The sequence below is a fragment of the Apus apus genome, chromosome 3 (genome assembly GCF_020740795.1).
Source record: "Apus apus isolate bApuApu2 chromosome 3, bApuApu2.pri.cur, whole genome shotgun sequence".
Lineage (NCBI taxonomy): Eukaryota > Metazoa > Chordata > Aves > Apodiformes > Apodidae > Apus > Apus apus.
The window spans coordinates 54,699,401-54,721,465 of NC_067284.1; the positions used below are offsets into that span (position 1 = coordinate 54,699,401).

General features: G+C 45.5%; 1 protein-coding gene and 1 long non-coding RNA gene across 14 annotated transcripts in view; one reads left to right on the forward strand and one right to left on the reverse strand.

Moving 5' to 3' along the window:
- Positions 1 to 14,815, reverse strand: part of EHBP1 (EH domain binding protein 1) — a 231,612-nt gene extending 216,797 nt beyond the window's left edge. For 9 of the 13 annotated variants that reach the window (XM_051616180.1, XM_051616179.1, XM_051616182.1 and 6 more), the window contains exons 1-2: positions 14,616 to 14,814; positions 13,093 to 13,503 (exon numbers count right to left, since the gene is read on the reverse strand). In XM_051616180.1, coding sequence (XP_051472140.1) covers positions 13,093 to 13,196 — 104 coding nt within the window. In that variant the 5' untranslated portion in view covers positions 13,197 to 13,503; positions 14,616 to 14,814. Of the gene's footprint in view, positions 1 to 13,092; positions 13,504 to 14,615 lie in introns of all 13 variants that reach the window. The other 4 variants (XM_051616172.1, XM_051616178.1, XM_051616181.1 and 1 more) reach the window with 1 other exon arrangement.
- A 528-nt stretch (positions 14,816 to 15,343) lies between these two features.
- On the forward strand, positions 15,344 to 21,800 carry LOC127382751 (uncharacterized). Its single transcript, XR_007889045.1, has 2 exons — positions 15,344 to 15,445; positions 15,941 to 21,800. It is a non-coding gene; the product is annotated as an uncharacterized LOC127382751 (long non-coding RNA).
- The last annotated feature ends 265 nt before the right edge of the window (positions 21,801 to 22,065 follow it).

Here is a 22,065-nt window from a genome sequence, read left to right on the forward strand (position 1 = left end):
TCTTAAGATAATTCTTGGTCATCTTTCAGTTCAGAATGAAAAAAATCAGATCCCATTTACTATAACAGTAAAGGAATCAAGGGAAAAGAAAATAAGTCCTTTGCTGTTCTAAGATTGTGCCTTGGTATTCTGAAAGGGTACTCAGACACTGCAGCTTAGAGCAGCTATCTGAAGGGAGTAAGGGAAACTATTTTAGCAAGAAAACAAAAAAGCAAAACCAAAGCCTAAAATCCCAAATTCCTTCTTCTAATTTCCAATCAAGGGGGGTAAAAACATCATCATCATAGGTACTTTAAAAAACAATTTTTTAAAAAGTGCTAACAGTAAACAGAAATCACCCCAAATATACCTCAAAACCAAGTAAGGCTGAGCTAGATTATTTTGATTTTTGTGGTACGAGAGGAAGTGGTAAAAAATTGGTCAGGACTTTCCCATTCTTTTCTTACATGTCAAAGACAAAAGAATGCAAGGGGAAGTTTTATGAATATTCACTCACTTAACTTGAGACACTTATTTCAAGCACTCTATGCAGTTAAGATCTGCTCTTTAAGAGAAAAAGGATTTAAAAAAATCTTTTTCTCTTGAATGTTTTCAACAGCCTTATACAACTACTGCTTGGGTTACCTATAGGAAGAGTCAGGCCACTAGTTTTTCAAGCCAGTAGGTACAACAAGAAGAAAAATACAGCCAAGCAGTTAAGAACAGCCACACTCACCCACCTGCTAACACAGCCAGAGCTGTGACTGCAAAGCTATAATCATGTCAGGTGTTACTAGGAGCTGTCATGGTTAAGTGCTCTGCTAATAAACCACCAAAAAATCAGCAACAGGTTGGTTTGGAAATTTGCAGGCTACTGAGATAGATCTTTGCTGGAAAAAAGAATTAAGCTGTTTTGACAGCTCTTTTCTGTTTGTGTTTTTTGTGGGTTTTTTGTTGTTGTTTTTGTTGTGGGTTTTTTTTTCAGTCTCCTCCTATGTACTGCCACAAACAAAGACATTCAGAGTTTACTTTACGAGCAGTCACTGAAAGTAAAGGAAGTTCATAGTGCATGCTGAGCAGCACCGTACAGTGTGCTGCCAACTGTATTCAATGGTTCAAATTCTCCAATTACTTCATTTAATATGGCTTTTGATATTAACAGTACCAGCTCTGCAAATACTCCTCCCAAGCACAGCTGGGAAGGGAAAGTCAGTTTATGACATTGGATCATAAGCACAGGCCTTAGTGGCTTAGACTCAGCCTTGAAGAAAGTTCAACTGAAGACAGCTATCATTTTAGGGCATCAGGCACTCACATATCTTATAGAAAGCCCAGAGATGACTTAGAGAATGTCTTCGGTCTGCCTGGACTGCAGGAAAGGTGATAAAGGTTGTCCCAGCTGGTGGAGATAAATATATGCTTCCAGCAAAGCTGTACACCCATCAAAACACACCTCTGCCACCGCAACAGTCAATGCCACCCATCCAGCAACCCCAGACAACTCTGACCAACCAGACAGATGCAAGGAAGCAAAACGTATTTACTGGGTAAAGAAAGAGAAGGAAGTAAATGTGGAATGTGCCTGAACATTACAAGTGTTTGTGGAGGTGGCACCAAGGAAACAACTGGTAGTAATGTGGACCATAGTAATATGGGACTCAAAACTGATACGACAGTCTTAAAATGCCCCCAGTTGTTTTAATTTGGTTGTCCCTGGAACTAGAAATTATTTTGCCCTTGGGATGTTTGGTCCAACTCAAAGTCACTTCTCAAAACAGCAGTATTAGAAAAGATCCTTATGGAAAAGGTGGCAGGTAGAGGTTCCACAAGAGGTAGAGGATCCCCTGCACTTTTGTCATCAGGCAGGAGGGGACCTAAGAGAGGACGGGGGGTAATGGAAACAGGTCTCTGCTCAGGGCAGCAGGCAAGTCGCCTCCAGACCTCCCCCACCTTCCCAGGTGCCCTTACAGAACATATATGGGGCTCTGGAGATAGATAACCAGGGAAATGAGGATGTTGATAAAGCCCCATTCAGGGATTTGCCTAAGCAGCCAGCTCCATGCATTAAGACTGCTTCTGTTAAGAGCAAGAAGAGGGTAATTGTTACAGGACATTCCCTTCTGAGAGGAACTGAGGGTCTCATACGCTGGCCAGACCCTCCCCACAGGGAGGTCTGCTGCCTCCCTGGCACCAGGGTTAGGCATTTAACCAGTAAAGTTCCTGGTCTGGTACCACCCTCAGATTACTGATTACCATGTTCTTTTGATCTTTCAGGTAGACAGTGATGAGGTAGAGAGAGGAAGTCCAAGGGCAGTGAAGGAAGATTTCAGGGCCTTGGGACAACTAGTCAAGGGATTGGGAGCACAAGTTGTGTTCTCCTTTATCCCTCCAAGTTCTGGGGAATGATGAATAGGTAAACAAGAAGACCTGACAGATCAATGCTTGGCTCCAAAGCTGGTGCTGCTAGCAGGACTTTGGATTTTTTGACCATGGTTTGATTTACATGACATTGAGCCTGCTTTCAACAGGTGGGAAAACCCTGTCTTGCACTGAGAAAAGGGTACTAGGGCAAGAGTTAGCAGGGCTCATGGACAGGGTTTTAAACTAGACTTGAAGGGGGAGGGGGATAAAACCAGGCCCACCAGAGATAAGCCTAGGGGTGAAGTGCCAAGGATGGGGGTGGAATCAACAGCCCAGCTCAAGTGCATCTTCACTAATGCACAAAGCATGGGCAACAAACAGGATGAGCTGGAAGCCATTGTGCAGCAGGACAGCTATGACATAGTTGCCATCAGGGAAACATGGTGGGATGACTGTCATGACTGGAGTGGTGCAATGAATGGATACAAGCTGTTCAAAAGGGATATGCAAGGTAGGAGAGGCAGTGACATGGCTCTATACGTTAGGGAGTGTTTTGATTGTATAGAGCTTGATTATAGCAGTGATAAAGTTGAGTGTTTATGGGTAAGGATGAAGACGAAGGCGAATAAGGCAGATATTCTGCTGGGAGTCTGTTACAGACCACCCAACCAGGACGAGGAAGCAGATGAAGTATTCTACAAATGGCTGGCTGAAGTCTCACAATTGCCAGCCCTTTTTCTGGTGGGGGACTTCAACCTACCAGACATCTGCTGGAAACATAACACAGCAGAAAAGAAACAGTCTAGAGGGTTCCTCGATTGTGTGGAAGAGAATTTCCTGATACAACCGGTAAGTGAGCCTACCACAGGAGGTGCCTTGCTGGACCTCCTGTTCACAAACAGAGAAGGACTAGTAGGAGATGTGGTTGTCAGAGGCTGTCTTGGGCTTAGCAATCACAAAATGGTTAAGTTTTCCATTCTTAGTGATACAAGGAGGGACTTCCGAAGGACTGACTTTGGCCTGTTCAGGACATTGGTGGAAAGAGTTCGTTTGGAGACAGTCCTGAAGGATAAAGGGGTCCAGGAAGGCTGGATGCTCTTCAAGAAGAAAATCTTAAAGGCCCAGGAGCAGGCTGTCTCCATGTGTCATAAGATTAAAGGGTGGGGAAGATGGCCAGCCTGACTGAAGGAGGAGATTTTGCTGGGATTTAGGAAAAAAAGGAGGGCTGACCACCTTTGGAAGAAGGGACAAGCAACTTGAGAGGGGTAGAGAGATCTGATTAGGTCATAGAGAGAGAAAATTGGGAAGGCAAAAGCCTAGCTGGAACTTAACTTGGCCACTTGTCCAACATAAGGGACAACAAAAAAGTTTTTACAAATTCATCAATAACAAAAAAAGAGCCAGGGTGTGGGGTGGAACACTGCAACCAAGGATGAGGAAAAGGCTGAGATACCTAGTGCCTTCTTTGCCTCCATCTTTAATAGTCAGACCAGCTACCCCAGGGTGTCCAGTCTCCTGAACTGGAAGATAAGGACAGAGGGAAGAACAACCCTCCCATAATCCAGGAGGAAGTTGTTAACAATCTGCTTCTATACCTGGACACTCACAAGAATATAAGGCCTGATGGGATCCACCCTAGAGTACTGAGGGAGCTGGCAGGGGAGCTCACTAAGCTTCTCTCCATAATTTATCAATAGTTCTGGTCAACAGGGAAGGTCCCAGATGACTGGAGGCTGGCTAATGTGACACTCATCTACAACAAGGGCCAGAAGGAGGATCCAGGGAACTACAGGACTGCCAGCCTGACCTCAGTAGCTGGAAAAATAATGGAGAAGCTCATCTTGAGTGAACTCACATGGCTATTGCAGGGCTGTGAGAAGATCAGGCCCAGCCAGCAGGGGTTTATGAAAAGGAGGTCTTGCTTGACCAACCTGATCTCTTCCTATGATCATGTAACCTGCCCGCTGGATGAGGGGAAGGCTGTGAATGTTGCCTACCTTGACTTTGTTAAGGCCTTTGACACCATCTCCCACAGCATTCTCCTGAAGAAGCTGGCAAATCATGGCACAGACAAGTGTATTCTTCACTGGGTAAAAAACTGGCTGGATGACTGGTCCCAGAGGTTTGTGGTAAACAGGGTGAAAACTAGTTGGCAGCCAGTCACCAGTGGTGTCCTTCAGTTTTGGGGCCAGTCTTGTTCAATATCTTTCTCAATGATCCAGATGAAGAGATTGAGTGTACCCTCAGTAAGTTTGCATATGACACCAAATTGAGTGAAAGTGTTGGCCTGCTTGAGGGTAGCAAGGCTGTGCAGAGGGATCTGGACAGGCTGAATCGTTGGGCCAAGGCCAATTGTATGAGGTTAAATAAGGCTAAGTGCTGGGTCCTGCATTTCAGTCACACCAACCCAATGCAACACTACAGGCTTGGGGCAGGAACTTCCAGGTGTTGGTTGACAGCCAGATGAACACAAGCCAGCAGTGTGCCCAGGTGACCAAGAAGGTTAAAGGCATCCTGGCCTGTATTAGAAACAGTGTGACCTGCAGGAGCAGGGAAGTGATTGTACCACTGCCAAGGCCACATCTTCAGTACTGTGTTCAGTTCTGGGCCCCTCACTATATTCTTATATATAGGTTCTAACCTATATAACCTCTAGGATGTTGAGGTGCTGGAGCATGTCCAGAGAAGGGCAACAAACAAAGCTGAAGGTGAAGGGTCTAGAGAACAAGTCAAACAATAAGCAGCTGAGGGACCTGAGGATGTTTAATTTGAAGAAGAGGAGGCTGAGCATAGATCTCATCGCCCTCTACAACTACCTGAAAGGAGGTGTTGACCTCCCAAGTAATTAACAACAGGATGAGAGGAAATGACCTGAAGCTGTGGCATGGAGGTTTAGATTGGATATTATGAAGAATTTCTATAATGAGTGGTCAGGTACTGGAACACTGCCTGCCCAGGGAGGTGGTGCAGTCACCATCCTTGGAGGTACTCAAGAAACAAATGGATATGGCACTTAAGGGCATGCTCTAGTGGCTGAGGTTGGGGGGGGGAAGGGGTGTTTGTGGGTGTTTTTTGGTGGAGTGTGTGTGGTTGTTTGTGTTTGTTTGGGGTTTTTTTGTGTTGATAGTGATCTCAGAAGTCCTTCCAACCATGATGATACTGTGAAAGATCAAACTGCCTAGTGTTCTATTAGGCTCTGATACAGCAGCTCACACAAAACAAAGCACACAGAGTGAGTGCAGGAGACCAAGAATACACGAGATAAAACCTGAAACGAGTTTGTGCTAAAATAAATACACAGAGCCACAGAGATCACAGTTCAGCAGCTGTAGACAGGCAGCTGCAGAGCCTGGCCATAGCTTTGGAGTAATCCTCAAGTAAGTCTCCTTAAATAACAAAATAGATATAAAAGAAGAACTCCAAATAATGACTCTCCATTACAAAGAGAACCTCAACAGGCAAACAAGAATTACTTCTGCACTGCTCATCTTTACAGGTTTGCAGGCAGCTGGAAACTACAGTTCAGCAGGGCCTGCACTTCTGATTAATCTCAAAGGCTTGTGCACTTGGAAGCCCTACAGTGACAGCACAGGGCACTGACTCAGGATCAGAGTGATTTAGCTGAAACACTTCAAGATGCTCTTGCCTGCAGCTGTGGCTCCTCTCACCCCTCTGTCAGGTCTTACTCCTGCATCAGGGCAGCATAAGGGAGGTGTATATGCTCAACTGCTGCAGCTCATGCTCACCTTACAAATCTGAACTGAAGTTGATGGCAGTTAACACTAACACACCAGGCTGCCTGACTGTCATCCTAGCTCTGCTTCAGGGCAGCGGAAACCAGAGGAAGACTACTGCTAAGGGACAGTGACATCTCAGTCCCACTCTTAAATTCAGAAAGCCTCATGAGTCAGAGCCTTAAGCAACAGCAATGCTAGTTATGTTTCTACTAATTTTAGCTCATGCTTAACCCACAGTACCGAAGTCTCTGCAATGCCCTTCCAGGTGCCAAAAGCCACAACTACTCTGTACGTCAACTGCCAAAATGTACAGCTTCCCAGCTGAGAGGGACTCTGATGCACTCACATAAACTGTATGCTGCAGAAATACATTTTTCAAATACAGAAAACAAGAGGAAGAAAACAAGGATAGCTTTATTTACCCTATTCCTGTGTGCCTATCTTAAAATAAAGAACAAAAGTTCAGCTGCATAGTTCCTGTGTTTCAGAGTCCACTCCAGGACATGTAGAACAGACTTGGTGCAGAGGGCGACTTGGGAGTGTCCCACAGCAAGGCAGCAAACAGCCTGCCAGGGCCAGCTTCTACCCCAAGGAGTTAAAGAAGAGAGAGGCAAGGGAAACAAACATACACTTCACACACATCCCTCAGAGTAAACTAGGAAAGCCTCTAAAAGTAAATAAACACCACCCCCCCCTCCCACCCCCGTATTCTCAGAAAGCCACCCAAGCAGAATGCTTTTATGACCGTAACTGAAGGGTTTGTTTTATAAGAAGAGTTTCCTCAGATTTAGTCAACCTTACCAGCCTCCTCCTCCTCTCCTCATTCACACTAAGCTGTGAAAGGGACTTCAGCTCTCTCCAACCAATTAAAAACTAATTGAAGCAACAGACTGGCACTATACAGCCTGAGCAATCTGAGAGACTGAAGCCTCAGCTCAGATGAGGCCTACACAATGTCATAATATTTCATTTTATTTAATCTCATAACACAAAGAGTTGATAAAGTATTCACAGGGATCCAATTCTGAAAAAAAAAATAATAAATTATTGCGGGTCAAGTCTACCGAGTTCAAAAGAACAGTACGTGTACTTTACTGCGTGCATGCAACACAGTGCCTGCAGGAATTGAGCCAGGTTTTACTTATTTGTAAAGCTCTGCGAGGAAGTTACACACACAGTTTCCCTCTCAAAAAAATAAAGCTGTGTTAGAACGTAAGGTAGCATATTTTATTTATTTAAGGAGACATCCTCACCCCCTTAAATGAATGAATGACAGATCATTAAGGTGGATATAACCTAAACTTTTCTGCTTTAGACAATTTTTTTTTTACTGCTAGAATGGCAAACTATGCCACGGAATTGCAAGAAATAATTTTCACTCACAGACAAATAAAATTCAGAACAAGTACTTAGGACAAACCAAAATCTATCTACCTTATCGATACCAAACTTCATGCCTGCTTCTACCAATGAGGTCTTTTAGAAAATGGACACAGAGTTCCAAATACTCTCAAAGAACTGCTGTAAATAGAAAATGGGTAGAAGTATGTAGCACTGACAATCTGAAAAAGTCATCAGGAAGAAAGATTTCACATACACCTGTACCTCACCCATTGAACCCGTACCTCTTCACCGTACAATACGCAACAAGCAATTTTAATGAGAAATCCCTAATTTGTGGTCCATGGACTAGACATAAGGCTACAAAAACGTAGCAAGAGACTAGCTTGGTAAGGTAGGAATGAAAGCAGCTGGTGCTAAGGAGTTGGAATTGGTAGTCAACCTTCTGGCAAAAGCCAGACAGCCCAAAGGAGCAGGTTTACCATTTCTGAAAGTAAGTATTTTCCTTTGGATACAAAGAGAAAAGAGACACATGGTAGCAGAACTGCTTTTGCATGTAGACAGTATGTTCTAATGTATGTAGGAAGAAAAGGACAAGACTGGCCTGGAAGGCAGCTAGTGATGATTATTTGGAAACAATACGTTTGATACACAATTTAAGCCCTCAGAAAGTCCTCAGTCAAAACTGGAAATGAATGGAAAAGAAAATGCTGAACTGTATTTGCAGATAGGGATTATTTGGTGTGAAATTAGAGACATCAATGAAGAGTGTGAGGACAGAGTATAATTTAATTGAGAAGGAGAAAAGAAAGCTGAAAAGCAGAAGAAGTGGCAGGACACTTTCCTTACACAAGCTATACCTGTTACAGTGTACCTACATGGCTAATGCACAAATGCAAATCTGATGAAAAGCTGAGAAGAGCAAACCCACAACAAAAAGCACAGTTCACAGCAAAACTAACTGAAAGAGATCCTGAACTCACCTGTAACTTTATCTCTTTTTGTCACACATTTCAATGCAATCATCCTTAATAATTAAAAGCACTTAGGTGTGCACAAAATCCCTTCTTAACAACCATGCAAAGCAAGAAAATGAACTGAGCAATGCGACAGCCTGACCCTGGACATGCAATCCCCAAGGATTTCTACAGCAACCAGTTAACTCCAGCTCTTTCAGTGGCCTTCAGCACTGAAGAGTTTGCTGAAAAGCAGCGACCAGAAGGCAAGCAGACTGGTGTGAACCATGGAATCTCGTTTCTCTCCCATGCCAAATCTTAAAATTCATTCAGCATCCAGTTATGAAACTACAATAGAAGAGGAAAACAGATGGCTAAAGCCTTTTGGAAAAAAAAGATTAAGTATTACTTCATTTCCAAAAGAGAAATATGTATATTTGAAAGTACAGAACCTACTTCAGACTATACCTAATTGTAACAAAAATAGGTGTCTTGCCTCATGGAAATGAAGCCTGTCTTCAGTTAAGGCAGCATACGAGAAAAGTTTAACCCTTTTAGAACATCATGGCTCAATCTATTCTTAAGCAGTATTTAAAAGCAAAGCAGTTCATATAGGAGATGCCAAGTATTACAAACATTGTAAAAAAACCCCAAACACCCCATATATTATTTTATCTATAATGCAACTACTGAATGGCAAATCCTGTAGAAAAGCCTCCTCTCTTAATGTTTACTCTTTTCCAGAGTTTTTAAGCAGTTAGCACCTACATTCAGTGAGCAGTTTTCTTCCTCATAAAAGCATCTAATGGACTTCCTATTAGGAACTCGGGAACCTCAACTCTGTAAGTCAGGCTGTTCTCTGTGGAAACCAATGAACACTACACTTGAAGCCCCTATTGGGTCCCTGACTTGCGAGACCACATAAAAATAAGGAAACATAAAAGCCATCCTAGACAGCTCACATGTTCAGCATTAGGGGCTTCAGCAGCTATCACAGCTTCAGGTCCAAGTACTGGAAGTCATATCCGGTCCAATTGAGTGTTTTCCTCCTGTGAGGCCTTTCTGCTGAGCTTGTGTCTCAGACAAGCCTTGACTCAGTCACCTGAACAGAGGCCTCCAGCAGCTGAGAGCCCCAGGGTACGCAAGAGATGCATGCTGGACTGGCAGGCTTGACACAGGATCAACAGGAGACCTGGGATTCTACAAACTGGCAGCTGGGCTGGCAGCAAATCTAAAGGCATCTCAAACAGTGCCAGACACCAGTGTTCAGGCACCTGAACTGCACCCTGCACAAGTCACAGCATTACACCTGCAGCGATGCCCAGCATGCTCCGATCCCCCGCAGCAAGACAAAACAGAGCAACAAATGCAACTTTTTTTGGTAGAAGTCTAATCAAAAGGCATGAGACTGATTTCTGGTTTTATTCAATGGCTTTGCACCAAGGATAAGGTGTAAATTAACTCTCTCCTACCACGCATAGTCCTTCCAGACCCGGACTGCAGGTCAGTGGTGAGGCTGGGCAGAAAATCCTGCACTGCCCCAGCTTATTCCAAGGGTGAGTGGAGGATGACACACTCCAGCACTGCCAGCCAAGCACCTTCTAAAAAATCAAGTGCTTATATGATTAATGCAAAGTATGACGTTTTCGCAGTAGCAGGAGTCACTAATCCATATTAAAGACTAATAATACATTTATTTATTTATTTTTAATGAAAGGCTCTAAATGAACCAACTGCTCAATTTTTGAAAGATACTGAGCAGCCACAATAATTAGGTCTGGGTCAGCACGAACAGCCAGAATGCCACAGAAGTGACTCAGTCCTGTTAATTACCCAAAAAGAGGGTTTTTCTAATGAAACAGTGACAACAATGACAGCTCTGTCACAACCTGCCCTCCCCTAAGTGCACCACCAATGAAAAGGAATCATCTAAGAGCATCTACCTTTAGTCAATTAGCAGGGACAAGAAGCAACAATTATAGAGAGCAGAAAAAGCAAGCAAAAGGAGTATCAGCCTGAGCTGGACAAATGCTGCTGTACCTAGAGATAATCCTTTTAAAGAGTGAAGCAGCAAACACCAGACTGGTAGCAACTTCTCACACAGCGTAACTCCACAAACAAGGGCAGAAGCTATTCTGAACACCAAGGTTAAAAAAAATTCAAATCACTAGAAATCCAGAGGAGACAAAAAGCATTAAAACCAACCAGAAATACACACAACACTGCAAACCACACACGATCAATTACAAAAATATTCTAAGACATTTGCTGAAGAGTTAGACAAATACCAACCTAACAGAAGATAGCAGTTCACAGACAGACAAACAGCCTGTTTTGGTCATGTGCAATCCTTGCTCACAGACACATCTCAGTTCAATTGTGTTCATGACTGCATTGTCATTTATTTTAAAATATGAATGGAGCATTCTTTTTCTCCAGAAACACGGCATTGTTAAAATGCCAGTACATTAAAATAACTTACTGCTTACTACATTTTGATCAAAAAACTCCATACTACAGCAGTGACACTTAATACATATTGAGCGCTTTCAGCAAGAACAACATATGGAGTTCATTTCTTCTGTTTTGTCCTCACATGAGCCAAGCTCAAAGACAAGCTTAAGAAACAGAGGAATGAGTGATTCTGTCCAAATGTGCAAAACTGGATCCTCTCCAAAGTGAAGGAAAGATTTAGTTGAAGGTTCTCAAAACACATAGGAGTTTCATATAGGAGTTCCACTTATGGCAGAAATACTGTATTTTAGCTTGCATGCTTAAAGAACATTTTTGTTAAGGTTCTCTGAACAAGAGGAAGCAGAATAGAAAAGCCTACAATCACTTGATTGTGTGAGTGAAGTTTTTTCCCTATTGTTATTTTCCCTAGAATTCATCCACATTTCACCACCACACTGTTGCTTCATCACAAACAACAAAAGCACTGATCTTGCCTAGATTTAAATTCAAGAATGTAAACTGATGGTTCAGAAAGACAACATATTTTTAAAAAATTAGTTGCATATCTGAGGTTTTGAAAGGCTGTTTCACTACTTCACACACAGGCATTTTGCTAGGTGGGCGCTCTGGTTTATGATTAAACAATAAGCTAATTGTTTCTAAAATAACAAGATTGTTTATAAGAGAACTTTTGTATGTGACTTTTTCCTAAATTAAGTGAAAGTTCGCTGCAGATCCAATCTGAACATTTCCCTGCAGCGTTTGTACTTCAGTGCTGAAACATTCTGCAAATTCTCAAGCAAGGATTGAAGTGAAAATGAAAGCCAAAACAGGCCAGTTTACACAACTAAACTTAAAAAGCAATAAACACAACTGCTGAAATAAATCTGATGAACCAAAATTACTGTGGAAAACTCTTTGGCCCAAACTAGACAGTAGATCCCACGAGATAATCATGACAGCTTCTTTCAACTTTTAAAATGTTCTTATTTGTAGTCAATTCCGTGAAAGCAAGTTCAACTTCTAAAGCTATTCTGTTTCTTAGTAATCTTTTCAAACATTTTAGGCAAGAAGATAACTTGTTAAAAAAAAAAAAAAAAAAAAAAAAAAAAGGAAGTAACCCAACAGTGTTCCTTTAAGACAGAGCAGTGAGCAGCCTTCCAGCATACTTGACAGAGATTTCCAACTCCAACAGATAGAATTTGTAGAGGCAATTACTCATAACCAGTGAAAGCGGCCAATACAAGTGCCAAACTTGCCAACAAGAAGAAAGGCCAAGTATTAGAAAGGAGGCTGCAGTTTATTACAAGGCAATTTTAACGTCTTGGTCCACGAGGTCTGGAAAATACTTTTGCTGTCCCCTGACGCTGCAGGCTAACACTAAGGTGAGGAATTACTTCACAAAAGTCAATAATCCAAACATATAAAACAGTACTTAAGTATTTGTATAATGGAGAACCTTTGTCTGACTATTTAGAAGCTGCTTCTAGTCTTCCCTAGCAGATTTATATAAGCTCTTTTTGCACAGGAAGGAAAATGCACCAGATAGTACCGTTTACTGTTAAGTGCTGTCTAGTCAGCTCCAAAGCTATCCAACTGACCCGCCACTGCACAAAATTCTTGTCTGTCTAAACAAATACCTTAAGACAATTCCCAAGGATCTGCCTCTTACCTCTCCCCATTAAGACTGGAAGGGACCTTAAAGATCATCAGGATGATGATGGTTAAAAGATGGAAAGGAATATGGAAGGAAGAGAGACAAGACACCTTCAGGTTAAAAAGTCAATGGCTATCCACCCCAGATTCAAATACCATCATTTTTAGGGTTGATCTCAAATGCCTCAGTCATCTCACAGTGTTGCCAGCATATAATAAGCAGCACCAAGAGTTGAGTTGGAAGATGGTAAACAGCTCTTGGGAAATATTAAAAAACAAAACAACATACAAACAAACAAACAAAACCAGCAGCAACCAAAACCACACCACTAAGTCAGATGCACTGTCCTCTGCATGACAGCAACAGTGCCAGCTAAGAAAATCAAAGTGCAGAAAAAACCCCAACAGGTCCAAGATAAGTATGCAGCAAAGCACCCATCAAGACAAGCTTCCCATGCAGCTACTTCTGCAATGGGCAGGCAGGAGAAAGTGAGGGGAGGCAAGACCAATACACACATAATAAACAATACAAAATGGGCAACATTCTTCCCATTTCAGCACCAGCAACTTATTCCACCATTTGTGCAACAACATGAGCCACTTCTTACCATTTTTTGGTGCACTCGACCATCAACTCCTGGTAAGAGGCCACAAACTGGAACTTGGATGCATGTTTTCCAACACGCTGCAGTCTTTTCCAAACTGAAGCCATAATGGAGAGAAATACCAGTCCTCTTACACAGCAGCAGCTCTGCAAATACCAATGCAGATTTCAGAGTGTGTGTGCTTGATACTAGCCGATTTATATACAGACACAGTAAAAACAGTGAGCAAGAGACTTGATGGGATGTCTAAAAGTCACATTCTGCCTCTCCCTTCTTCACGGTAAATCCCAGTCTAGCTGAATGGCTCATCATCGGCCAGAAGCAGCATGAAATAGGAGCAGGCAGGTAACTGAAAGGAAGTTCTTTCATGGAATCATCATTCCTTACACAGTAGATGATGTGGAGACTGCAGGACTGGAAGACAAATAAGACAGGGGGGAAAAGCATTAGTTAGCATACTCCATACAACAGTGCTGCAATCGCACGTGATCTCGTACCTTGCAAACAACTACAATAAACCACAAAAACATACCCCCTTCCTGTTGTCACCCCCCTCCTCCAATTAATCAAATAAATAAGAATGCTGCAGCAATTTCAGGAATGCAAACCACGAGTCTGTTTGGAAACATCAACATGTCCTGTTATCAGTACCATCACAACTGGCAACAACAACAAAAAAGGGCAGGTCAGGGCCACGCTGTATCCTTATGAAGCATCTCCAGGAAGCAATGCAGAGTGGCTGAGGTGTTGCCAATATGCACCCAGAGCCAGGGAGACGAAGACAAGTTCTTTGTCTTGATGACAAAAGGTGTAACAGTTGTTTCCTCTCTCACACACACACACCTCCCGCTCTTATTTCTCTTTCCAAGGAGAAGGAACAGCCAAGAAATCGGCAAGGGAGTGTAACTACTTAAATGCCTGTGCAAGGGTGAGGATGAAATAGGAAGGAGCATTTCCAGAGAGTCCTGGCTGCCCAGGATTCCCCATCTTCCTCGCTGCATCGTATTGGAATGGAAATACCTTTCCACCCTGAGCTGAGAAACGTTCGTCAGCTGAACAGGGAGAGGAGAAACCCAGACGGGTCTCCTTCCTCCAAAGGAAAGCAGCTTTTCTGCTGGTGGCGGAGGAAAAAGCGTCTTCATGAGGAGCAGGGGGAAGGAAGCAAAAGGGGGCCGCACCTGGCGAGAAGGCAGGGTTGGATGGCACCAGAGCGAGCCAGGAGGCAGCCTGGGATCCAGGAATATCCCCCGTGGAGGCGGCCGCCCCCACGGAGCCCCCGGGGGAGGAGAGCCCCGCACCGGCCGCTGTCACTTCAGCTCCCAGGCCGCCGGGGCAGCGCCCGCCGTCCCGCCGCAGCCGTTGGCCAGAAGGCGTTGGGGTTTAAAAATGAAGACGCCAAAGGCGGGGAGCGAGATGGGGGGGAAGCGGGGGGGAAAGGTTTGGAGAGGAGGGTAGAGGCGGCAGGGGGAACGGGAGGAGAAGCGCCGCGGGGCAGCGCGGGGGTCCCCGCACGCCGCGGTACTCACCTGCCGCCGGCTCCTCACGGGCGGCCCTGGCACCACAGGGCGGGCGAGAGGCAGCGCTGCCGCTGCCCATCACTGCGGCAGCCCCGCCGGCGGCAGCGCCCTGCGGCTGCCCCCGTCCTCCCGCAGCCTCATGGCGAGCACCGGGCACACGCTGCTGCTGCTGCTGCTGCTGCTGCTGCTGCTGCTGCTGCTGCTGCTGCTGCTGCTCCCTCCCTCCCTCCGCCGGGCGGGCAGGCAGGCAGGCAGCCCGGCGTCCCCCCGCGCCTCACGCCGCCACCATCGCCCTCCTGCCGGCGCTGCGCCTCGCCTCGCCTCGCCTCACCCAGCCCGCCGCTCCGCCCGCCCCCGCCGCCCGCCCCCGCCGCGCCATTGGCCCCGCCGAGCGCCGCCCGCCGCCCATTGGCTGCCGCGCCGCGTCAATCACCTGCGGGCCAAAGGGCCGCTCCCCGCGCCGCGGAGCGAGGGAGGCGGGGAGCGCGGCCGGGGCTCGCAGGCCGCCTGCGCCCGCCCCCAGCCCCATCTTCCTCCTCCTGACCGGCCGCCACGCCGGGGGAGGCGGGTTTCTTGCGAGGAGAAGCCACTCGATAGGCGAGAGCAACCGCCCGTCAGCGGGAAAGCGTCCGGCCATTGGCGGCGGCCCTTCCTAAAGCCGGGCGGTGGGCGTGGTGCCGGGAGCGGGCTGTCAGGGAGGGCCGCGGCGCCGCCACCGGCTCCCGGGGACCGGCAGCCGGGCTGGGCCGCTGCGGGGCTGGGAGGAGCGGCGGGGAGCCCAGCGGGCCGGGCCGGGCTGGGGGGGAGCCGAGGCGGGAGGTGCCGGTGCCGCCCGTCAGGTGGGCGCGGGGCGGGCGAAGGGGGAGGGCGGCGGCGGGAGGGAGCGGAGGCGGCGGGAAAGGGAGGGCAAGACACCGCGAGGGGCAGGGAGGGCGGTGGGGTGTGGGTCCAGGCCTGACCCACATCCAGCCCAGGTCCTGGAGGGGCTCTGGAGTCCTTGTGGGGGTGGGGAGTTGATGGCAGTGGGGTAGGAAACTCAACGAGGCCGGCGGGGCGGTAGTCGTCGAGGGGTTTAACTTGATGGGGCGCTCCGCGAACTTCACCCGAACATCAGGGGCTGGATGTCCTGCGTAGCTTTATGTAAAAGTCTCTGCAGGGGAGAAGGGAGCAGCGAGGGGTGATGCCCGTGGGAGGTAGGCCAGGAATTCCCCCTCCCCACCCTGGCTGAGCGCTCCTCCTGCAGCGCAGGGCCGTTTTGGGGGTCTCGGGAGCCAGAGGCAAGCCCTGGGTTCCAGCCTTAATCTAAACTGAAATGGTGCTTTGTTCGGCTTCAGAGAGAAAATGCCACTCTGCTTTACGTCCACTTACCTTCTGAAGCCTCTCCATGTGCCCCGGCAGCTGCTTAGATTCCAAAACGCAGTTTGCAACAAGTGGATTCCAGAGTCGGGATAACGTGGTTGTGTGAGATGATGTGGGAGCTACTCCTAAACGTATCAGCCCAGCAAGGATGAAACCAAGTCAGCTGTCAAGTGGATGTACAGGGAAGTAAGATGATGCAGTAGAGGTCTGAAGGAGCTGTGAAACTGAACCCTGGGCCTTTGCAGTCCTCTTTTGTGTTCTTTCCCATGATAAACCAAGTGGAATTCAAGCCTGATACACAGACTGGGAAGCTCCTTATCCCACTCTTTCCCTCCTCTTCCCTGGGCTGCCTCTCTCTGTGCCAGGTTATCATAGTGTCTGCCAGCATGCAGTTGTCTGGAGTGAAAGGAGAAAACAAATGACTGTATGGACAGCCACAGGCCTAAGCTGAACAAAGTTACTTTGGAAAGGGTGAATATCTGAGCTATTTAAAAGGTCAGCCCTTTGCTTCTAATGTGTTACTCTTCATTCCTTTGCCTTCTCTCAAGACAGACTTACTTATACGAGCTGCCAGAGGGCATGCGTTTTCTGCCTATTTGGAGCTGTCCTGGAAGAGGCAGTGATTTTCCTTCTTGGATTATTGCACAAGAACATGAAAGACAGTTGTACTACTCATACAGATTTTCTTGGAAATGCTTGTTGTTTTTTTCCCTGAATATTTTTGTGCTATGCTGGATCTTGTCCTTATCAATGAGGAAGGGCTGGTGAGGGATGCTGAGCTCAAGGGCAGCCTAGGTTGTAGTGACCATGAAATGGTGGAGTTCAAGATCCTTAGGGCAGCAAGGAGGGCTCACAGCAAGCTTACTACCCTTGACTTCAGGAGGGCAGATTTCAGCCTCCTCAGGGATCTGCTGAAGAGAGTGTCTTGGGATAACATCCTGGAGGGTAGAGGGGCCCATGAAAGCTGGTTGATATTTAAGGATCACCTTCTCCAGGCCTAAGAGTGTTGCATCCCAACTAAGAGGAAGTCAAGTAGAAACTCCCAAGATGCTGGCATAGATGAGCAAGCAGCTCCTAGAAAAGCTCAAACTTAAGAAGGAAGCATACGGGGCGTGGAAGCTAGGGCAGGTATGCTGGGAGGATTACAGAGAGGTTGTCAGTGCAGCTAGGGATCAGGTTAGGAGAGCCAAATCCCTGCTAGAATTAACTCTCACCAGGGATGTTAAGATGATCAAAGGCCTGGAGCAGCTCTGCTATGAAGACAGGCTAAGGAAATTGGGGCTGTTCAGCCTAGAGAAGAGAAGGCTCTGGGGAGACCTTATAGCAGCCTTCCAGTACTTGAAAGGGGCTTACAGGAAAGCTGGGGAGGGGCATTTCATCAGAGAAGGTAGTGATAGGAAAAGGGGTAATGATTTTAAACTGAGAGAGGGGAGATTTAGGTTAGATATTAGGAAGAAATTCTTCATTGTAAGGGTGGTGAGGAACTGTAATGGGTTTCCCAGGGAGGTTGTTGATGCCCCATCCCTGGAGGTTTTTAAGGCCAGGTTGGATGAGGTTTTGTGCTACCTGATCTAGTGGTAGGGTTCCCTGCTCATGGCAGGGGGGTTGGAACTTGATGACCTTTAAGGTCCCTTCCAACCTTAATGATTCTATGATTAAAATTTTAAGATTTTGCACATTTGTCTAAGATTATCATCCCAGTTTTGCAGCTGGTCAGCACACAGAGGATAACTCCAACACACTTAAGGGAGTGTGTTAATTCCAACACACTGTTTTTTTAAGTGTAGATCACCTGCACTTAATAGGGAAATGAGGCCAGGATTTCCAGCACACATCAGACTGCAAACGCACAGTCTGGAGCACACATATGCTTGGTTCTGACTTGGAAAATACCTCATGGAAATCTGGCAGCTGTAAAGTGAATCAAACAAAATAATTTAAAATTCCAGTGGCCTTAAGGAGATCTTTGGTTCCTTGTACCAGGGAAATGTCAAGTAGTCCGTTTACTGATTTTATTTCAAAAGTTGTCTTTATTCTGTATGTATTGCCAAGAGTTCATCTGTAAGCTTCTGATTTATCTTCTGAATACCATACAGCATTCCAGCTAATTCCTAAGACATACCTTTGTCCAAGATTATATTTTCCTCAAACTGAAATAGACATTTTCTGTCCTGCAGATAAACACAGAAGGTCTGGTGGTTTGTTCAATGACTTGTGTTTCAAACATCATTATTTATTAACATTTTCCATTTCCTTCATAGCTTTCGGATTCAAGTTACATGAGGCCTAAAATGTACACAGCATAAGGCCACTTTTTCCTTTGTTGCATGGAGATAATTGTAACACAGGCAATTATCCTACAGATTATCTATTTATTTTACAGTTTTTAAGAATTGCAGTTCTCAGCTCTTGCAGTTTTAGAGCAAGCTCTAGGAGATTTTGAAGGGTGTGTGCAATTACTCTGGAAAGAAGGGAGAGATCTTCCCCTGCAGATTGGAAGCTGGAGGCCACCACAGCATTCTCAGGTTACTGGACTGAGTCCTAGACAAGACCAGCTTAAAAGCCCTTTTAACCTCTGTTGGTTGGCAGCTCACAGCCCAAAAGAACCAATGACTGGCAAAAAGGGATTAGCAAAAGCACGGATGAAGAACCCCATAGCCCTTCCACTGGTCAGAACACTCTGATGGATCAGCAAGGAACCCCTGTGTTGACTTTGCTGTATTGAGAAGACCTCAGGACCAGTCTTGTCAACTGTACAACTGATTTGTGCCAGTCATCCAGCAGAATCCATAGCTCAGCCCTAGAGCATGGTTCAGGATATGAGACAAAATCTAGAAAGACAGTCACATTTTTACTTAATTTCATATGATGAGGTTGATAGTGAAAACAAGCAAAGTCAGTTATGCTAGAGTGGCCTCAGAAGTGAGTATTGGGCAAAAGCAGAAAGAACAGCTCTCACAACTCCCAGAAGGATCCTCCTGATTATGAAAAAAATAGTGCATGATACAGTGTCAAAGACCTTCTCTCCTGCAAGCAGGAAAAATAGTCATGTGATGAATAGGCACATGCTGTTTCACTATTTAAAGATATATAATATGTATGATGCGATCTTTTTAAACCATCTTCCTATCAAAACTGCTGCCTTCCTTCCCTGGGAAGGAAACCCGAGAGGAAGTGTATTTGTGTATATCTGAGCACGCCCTCATCTTTGTCATTCTGGAAATGGCATGGAGCAGGATGCTGCTCAAATTGGGAAGTTGACGGGGCAGGCCATGAGTCCCCAGAGCAACATGACCTGGTTCTTTATAAGCAGCTGGTTCCACCAAGGACACCCTAACTATCAAAAAATACATGCTCAAGCTCTGTGGTTCCCTTTTTTCCCCCGCTATGGCAACAATGAAATGTCCAGCCTCCCTCACAATCTCCAAAGAAATCCTGATTTTTTAATTTTTTTTTCTGGAATTTGACTCCTGCTTCCTGGCTTTGGCTTGATGGTGGTAATTGCAAGCCTCCTGGTCCAAGTAGAAAGATGATCTATGCTCTATTTATGTTACTGCCTGTTAAGCTTTAAAGCTATACAGCCTCTCCCTTATCATGCAGTGCCTCATCATCAGCATGACTAAGGACAGGTTGTTCACCAATAAAGCAATTACCTTTGCTAGAAATAGCTATCATTATAAATCTCAGCTTTCCTGTCCTTCTGTATATGAACCTGCAGAAATATCACTGAGGAAATCAACTAATCAGGTTATGTCAAGTTTACAAGAGCATTTGGCTTTTTGAGGCAATGGGCCATGCATGTGAGGTTACCTTTATCTGCTACATTTTAAACTTTCTTCTAGATCCCATCAAAAGTTTGATCCCATGTTATTGAAGGGAGGGGAGAACTTGCACTGACCTCAGTAGATGTGGATAAACTGCCATCCTCCTGATTCCCAGTACATGTAGCTAACTGATACGTGATGCCTTAAAATTCGCTTCTGTAACAAGTAATGCTCACCAAGTCCTGTGGCAGCACACTTGCCTGCTTTTTTTCTTTGTTTCTTCACATCTCAGCAGTAATTAAAAAAGACATATACAGAGCATATCATAAAAACATATGCAGCAACAATTTTATTTTTTGCTCCTCCCTGCTTTTATTTCTTGTTTGTTGCTGGAAAAAAATCCACTGGACTCTCTTTTCACATAATCTGATGGCACCCAATACCCATTATATACTAGAGGAAAAAATGCTTTGAATTTTCCTTCTGCTAGATATTGGTGACATCTGGGAGGAGAAGGGGGAGGGGCGGAATACCCTGTTTTACCTGTGTGATGAGAGCCTGACTTGGAGACTGGCAGCTGAGGAAAGGCCATTCCCACACTGCAGAGTTAGCCAGCCCAGTTGCTATCACAGCCTGTAAGGAAAGCATTATCATTTCAGCAACACTCCCAACTGCACTTAAGGCACGAGGCATAAAAACATCACCATTTGTTCTTGCCTTACCAGCAAAAGAAACAGATTTTAGGATGCGCTGTGGCCGGCTGGTGTTTGTTAATGCTCTGCCATGGGCCAAGGCAGGCTGGCCAGGCTAGTGAAGCACTTACCACAGACCAGCTTCACCTGCTTGGTGTCCCCAGCCTGGGCCTGCTCCCAGCCACAGGCACTGAGCTGTGCACAGGCTCCTATCCTGCTGGACCTCTAGGGCCTGCCCCCCCAGACAGCAGGCTCACACCAGGTCTGCTGCCAAGGGTAGTCTGCAGAGACAGGCTGGGCTAACTCACCAGCACCTCTTTTTTTATGGATTCCTTCATTCTCCCATTCTCCTGCTGTGTGGCCAGAGCCTGCACTGGTATGTGGTGAGACCCTGTCAAGTCTTCAACCAGGCAGTGAGTGCCTCCCCTCCAGGCTCTGTGCCAGATGGGGTACCCAAAAGGCCTGTCCTCCGGTGGCAGCCTCATGTCACAACCCCTTTGCTCTCCTGTGACCAGCTTCATTATGCTACACTGGAGGCACTTGTCCTGCCTGTCTCACTTAACCCCTCTGCCCAAATGTTGTAGGTCAAGTCAAGCAGGCTGGTTCAAAAAAAGCAGATTAAAAACATCTTCACCTGTCCTTCCCTCTCTTGTCTGGCTGAGATTCATCCCAAACCACTCAGCAGGAGGGGGGACGTTGTATTTATCTGCTGACAAGGTGTAGGATAGGAGTCACATTCCTAAAATGCAGAAGCTGCAATGCAGTTGAGCCTGTGGAGGCAAGACAAAAGATGGAGTATTGATGGTGAAGCTCACACCCTACAGACAGCATTTCCCTATTCTGTATCATAAAACTCTGGATTAACACTGCTCTCTCCAAGTTTATTATCAGTTCTGTTAGCTTGCAATGGTCTGAGAATGACTTTTGTCATTCACCTTTTGAAATCCTTGAGAATCGTGTACGTCTTAATGGCCCCCATTTCTCTCTTAAAAAAATAAAGTAGTAAGAAAAAAAAGTAGCAGGCTGTACTTGGTCCATAAATAACAACTTTCGATCTTTTATCATGCTTAGTGTCTCTTGTAACTTTTCCAGTTCTTCAATACCCTTCCTGTGTGGTCTCCCTAGCCTTTTTACAAAGTATAATTATGCTTGTATAGGCCATCCTGTAGCACTAATGAGGTAAGGAATGCCCTTCTCCCTCTATTTTAAAAATAAATATCACATTTCTCACCAAATAATCCAGCTGTTAATTTAAGATGCCCTTTAGGAGCAATGTCCTTGATTCTCTGGAACTGTTCAGTTTTTCTGATTGTAATAATTATTATTTTTTTTTTCTACAGTTGTTTTCAACCTTAAACATGACCTTCTTTTTTAATATATCTTTTTTTCATAACCTAATTGCTTGTTAAGCAAAGTACCACCAACAGACAGCTATTGAGTGAAAGGGCCACAGCTCTGGACAAGATAAAGACAGGAGCAACCTATGGCTAAGATTTGGAAAAAGCATCTCAGATAGGTATGGCAGCACAAGTGAGAAAGCAAGACTTTCTCCACAGACAGACGTTATGAACAGAAAGACTGTTTTCTAAGAACTATGGTAGAAAATACAAGATGGAGCAAGTTCAGAGGAAGATTTGCTTCCTA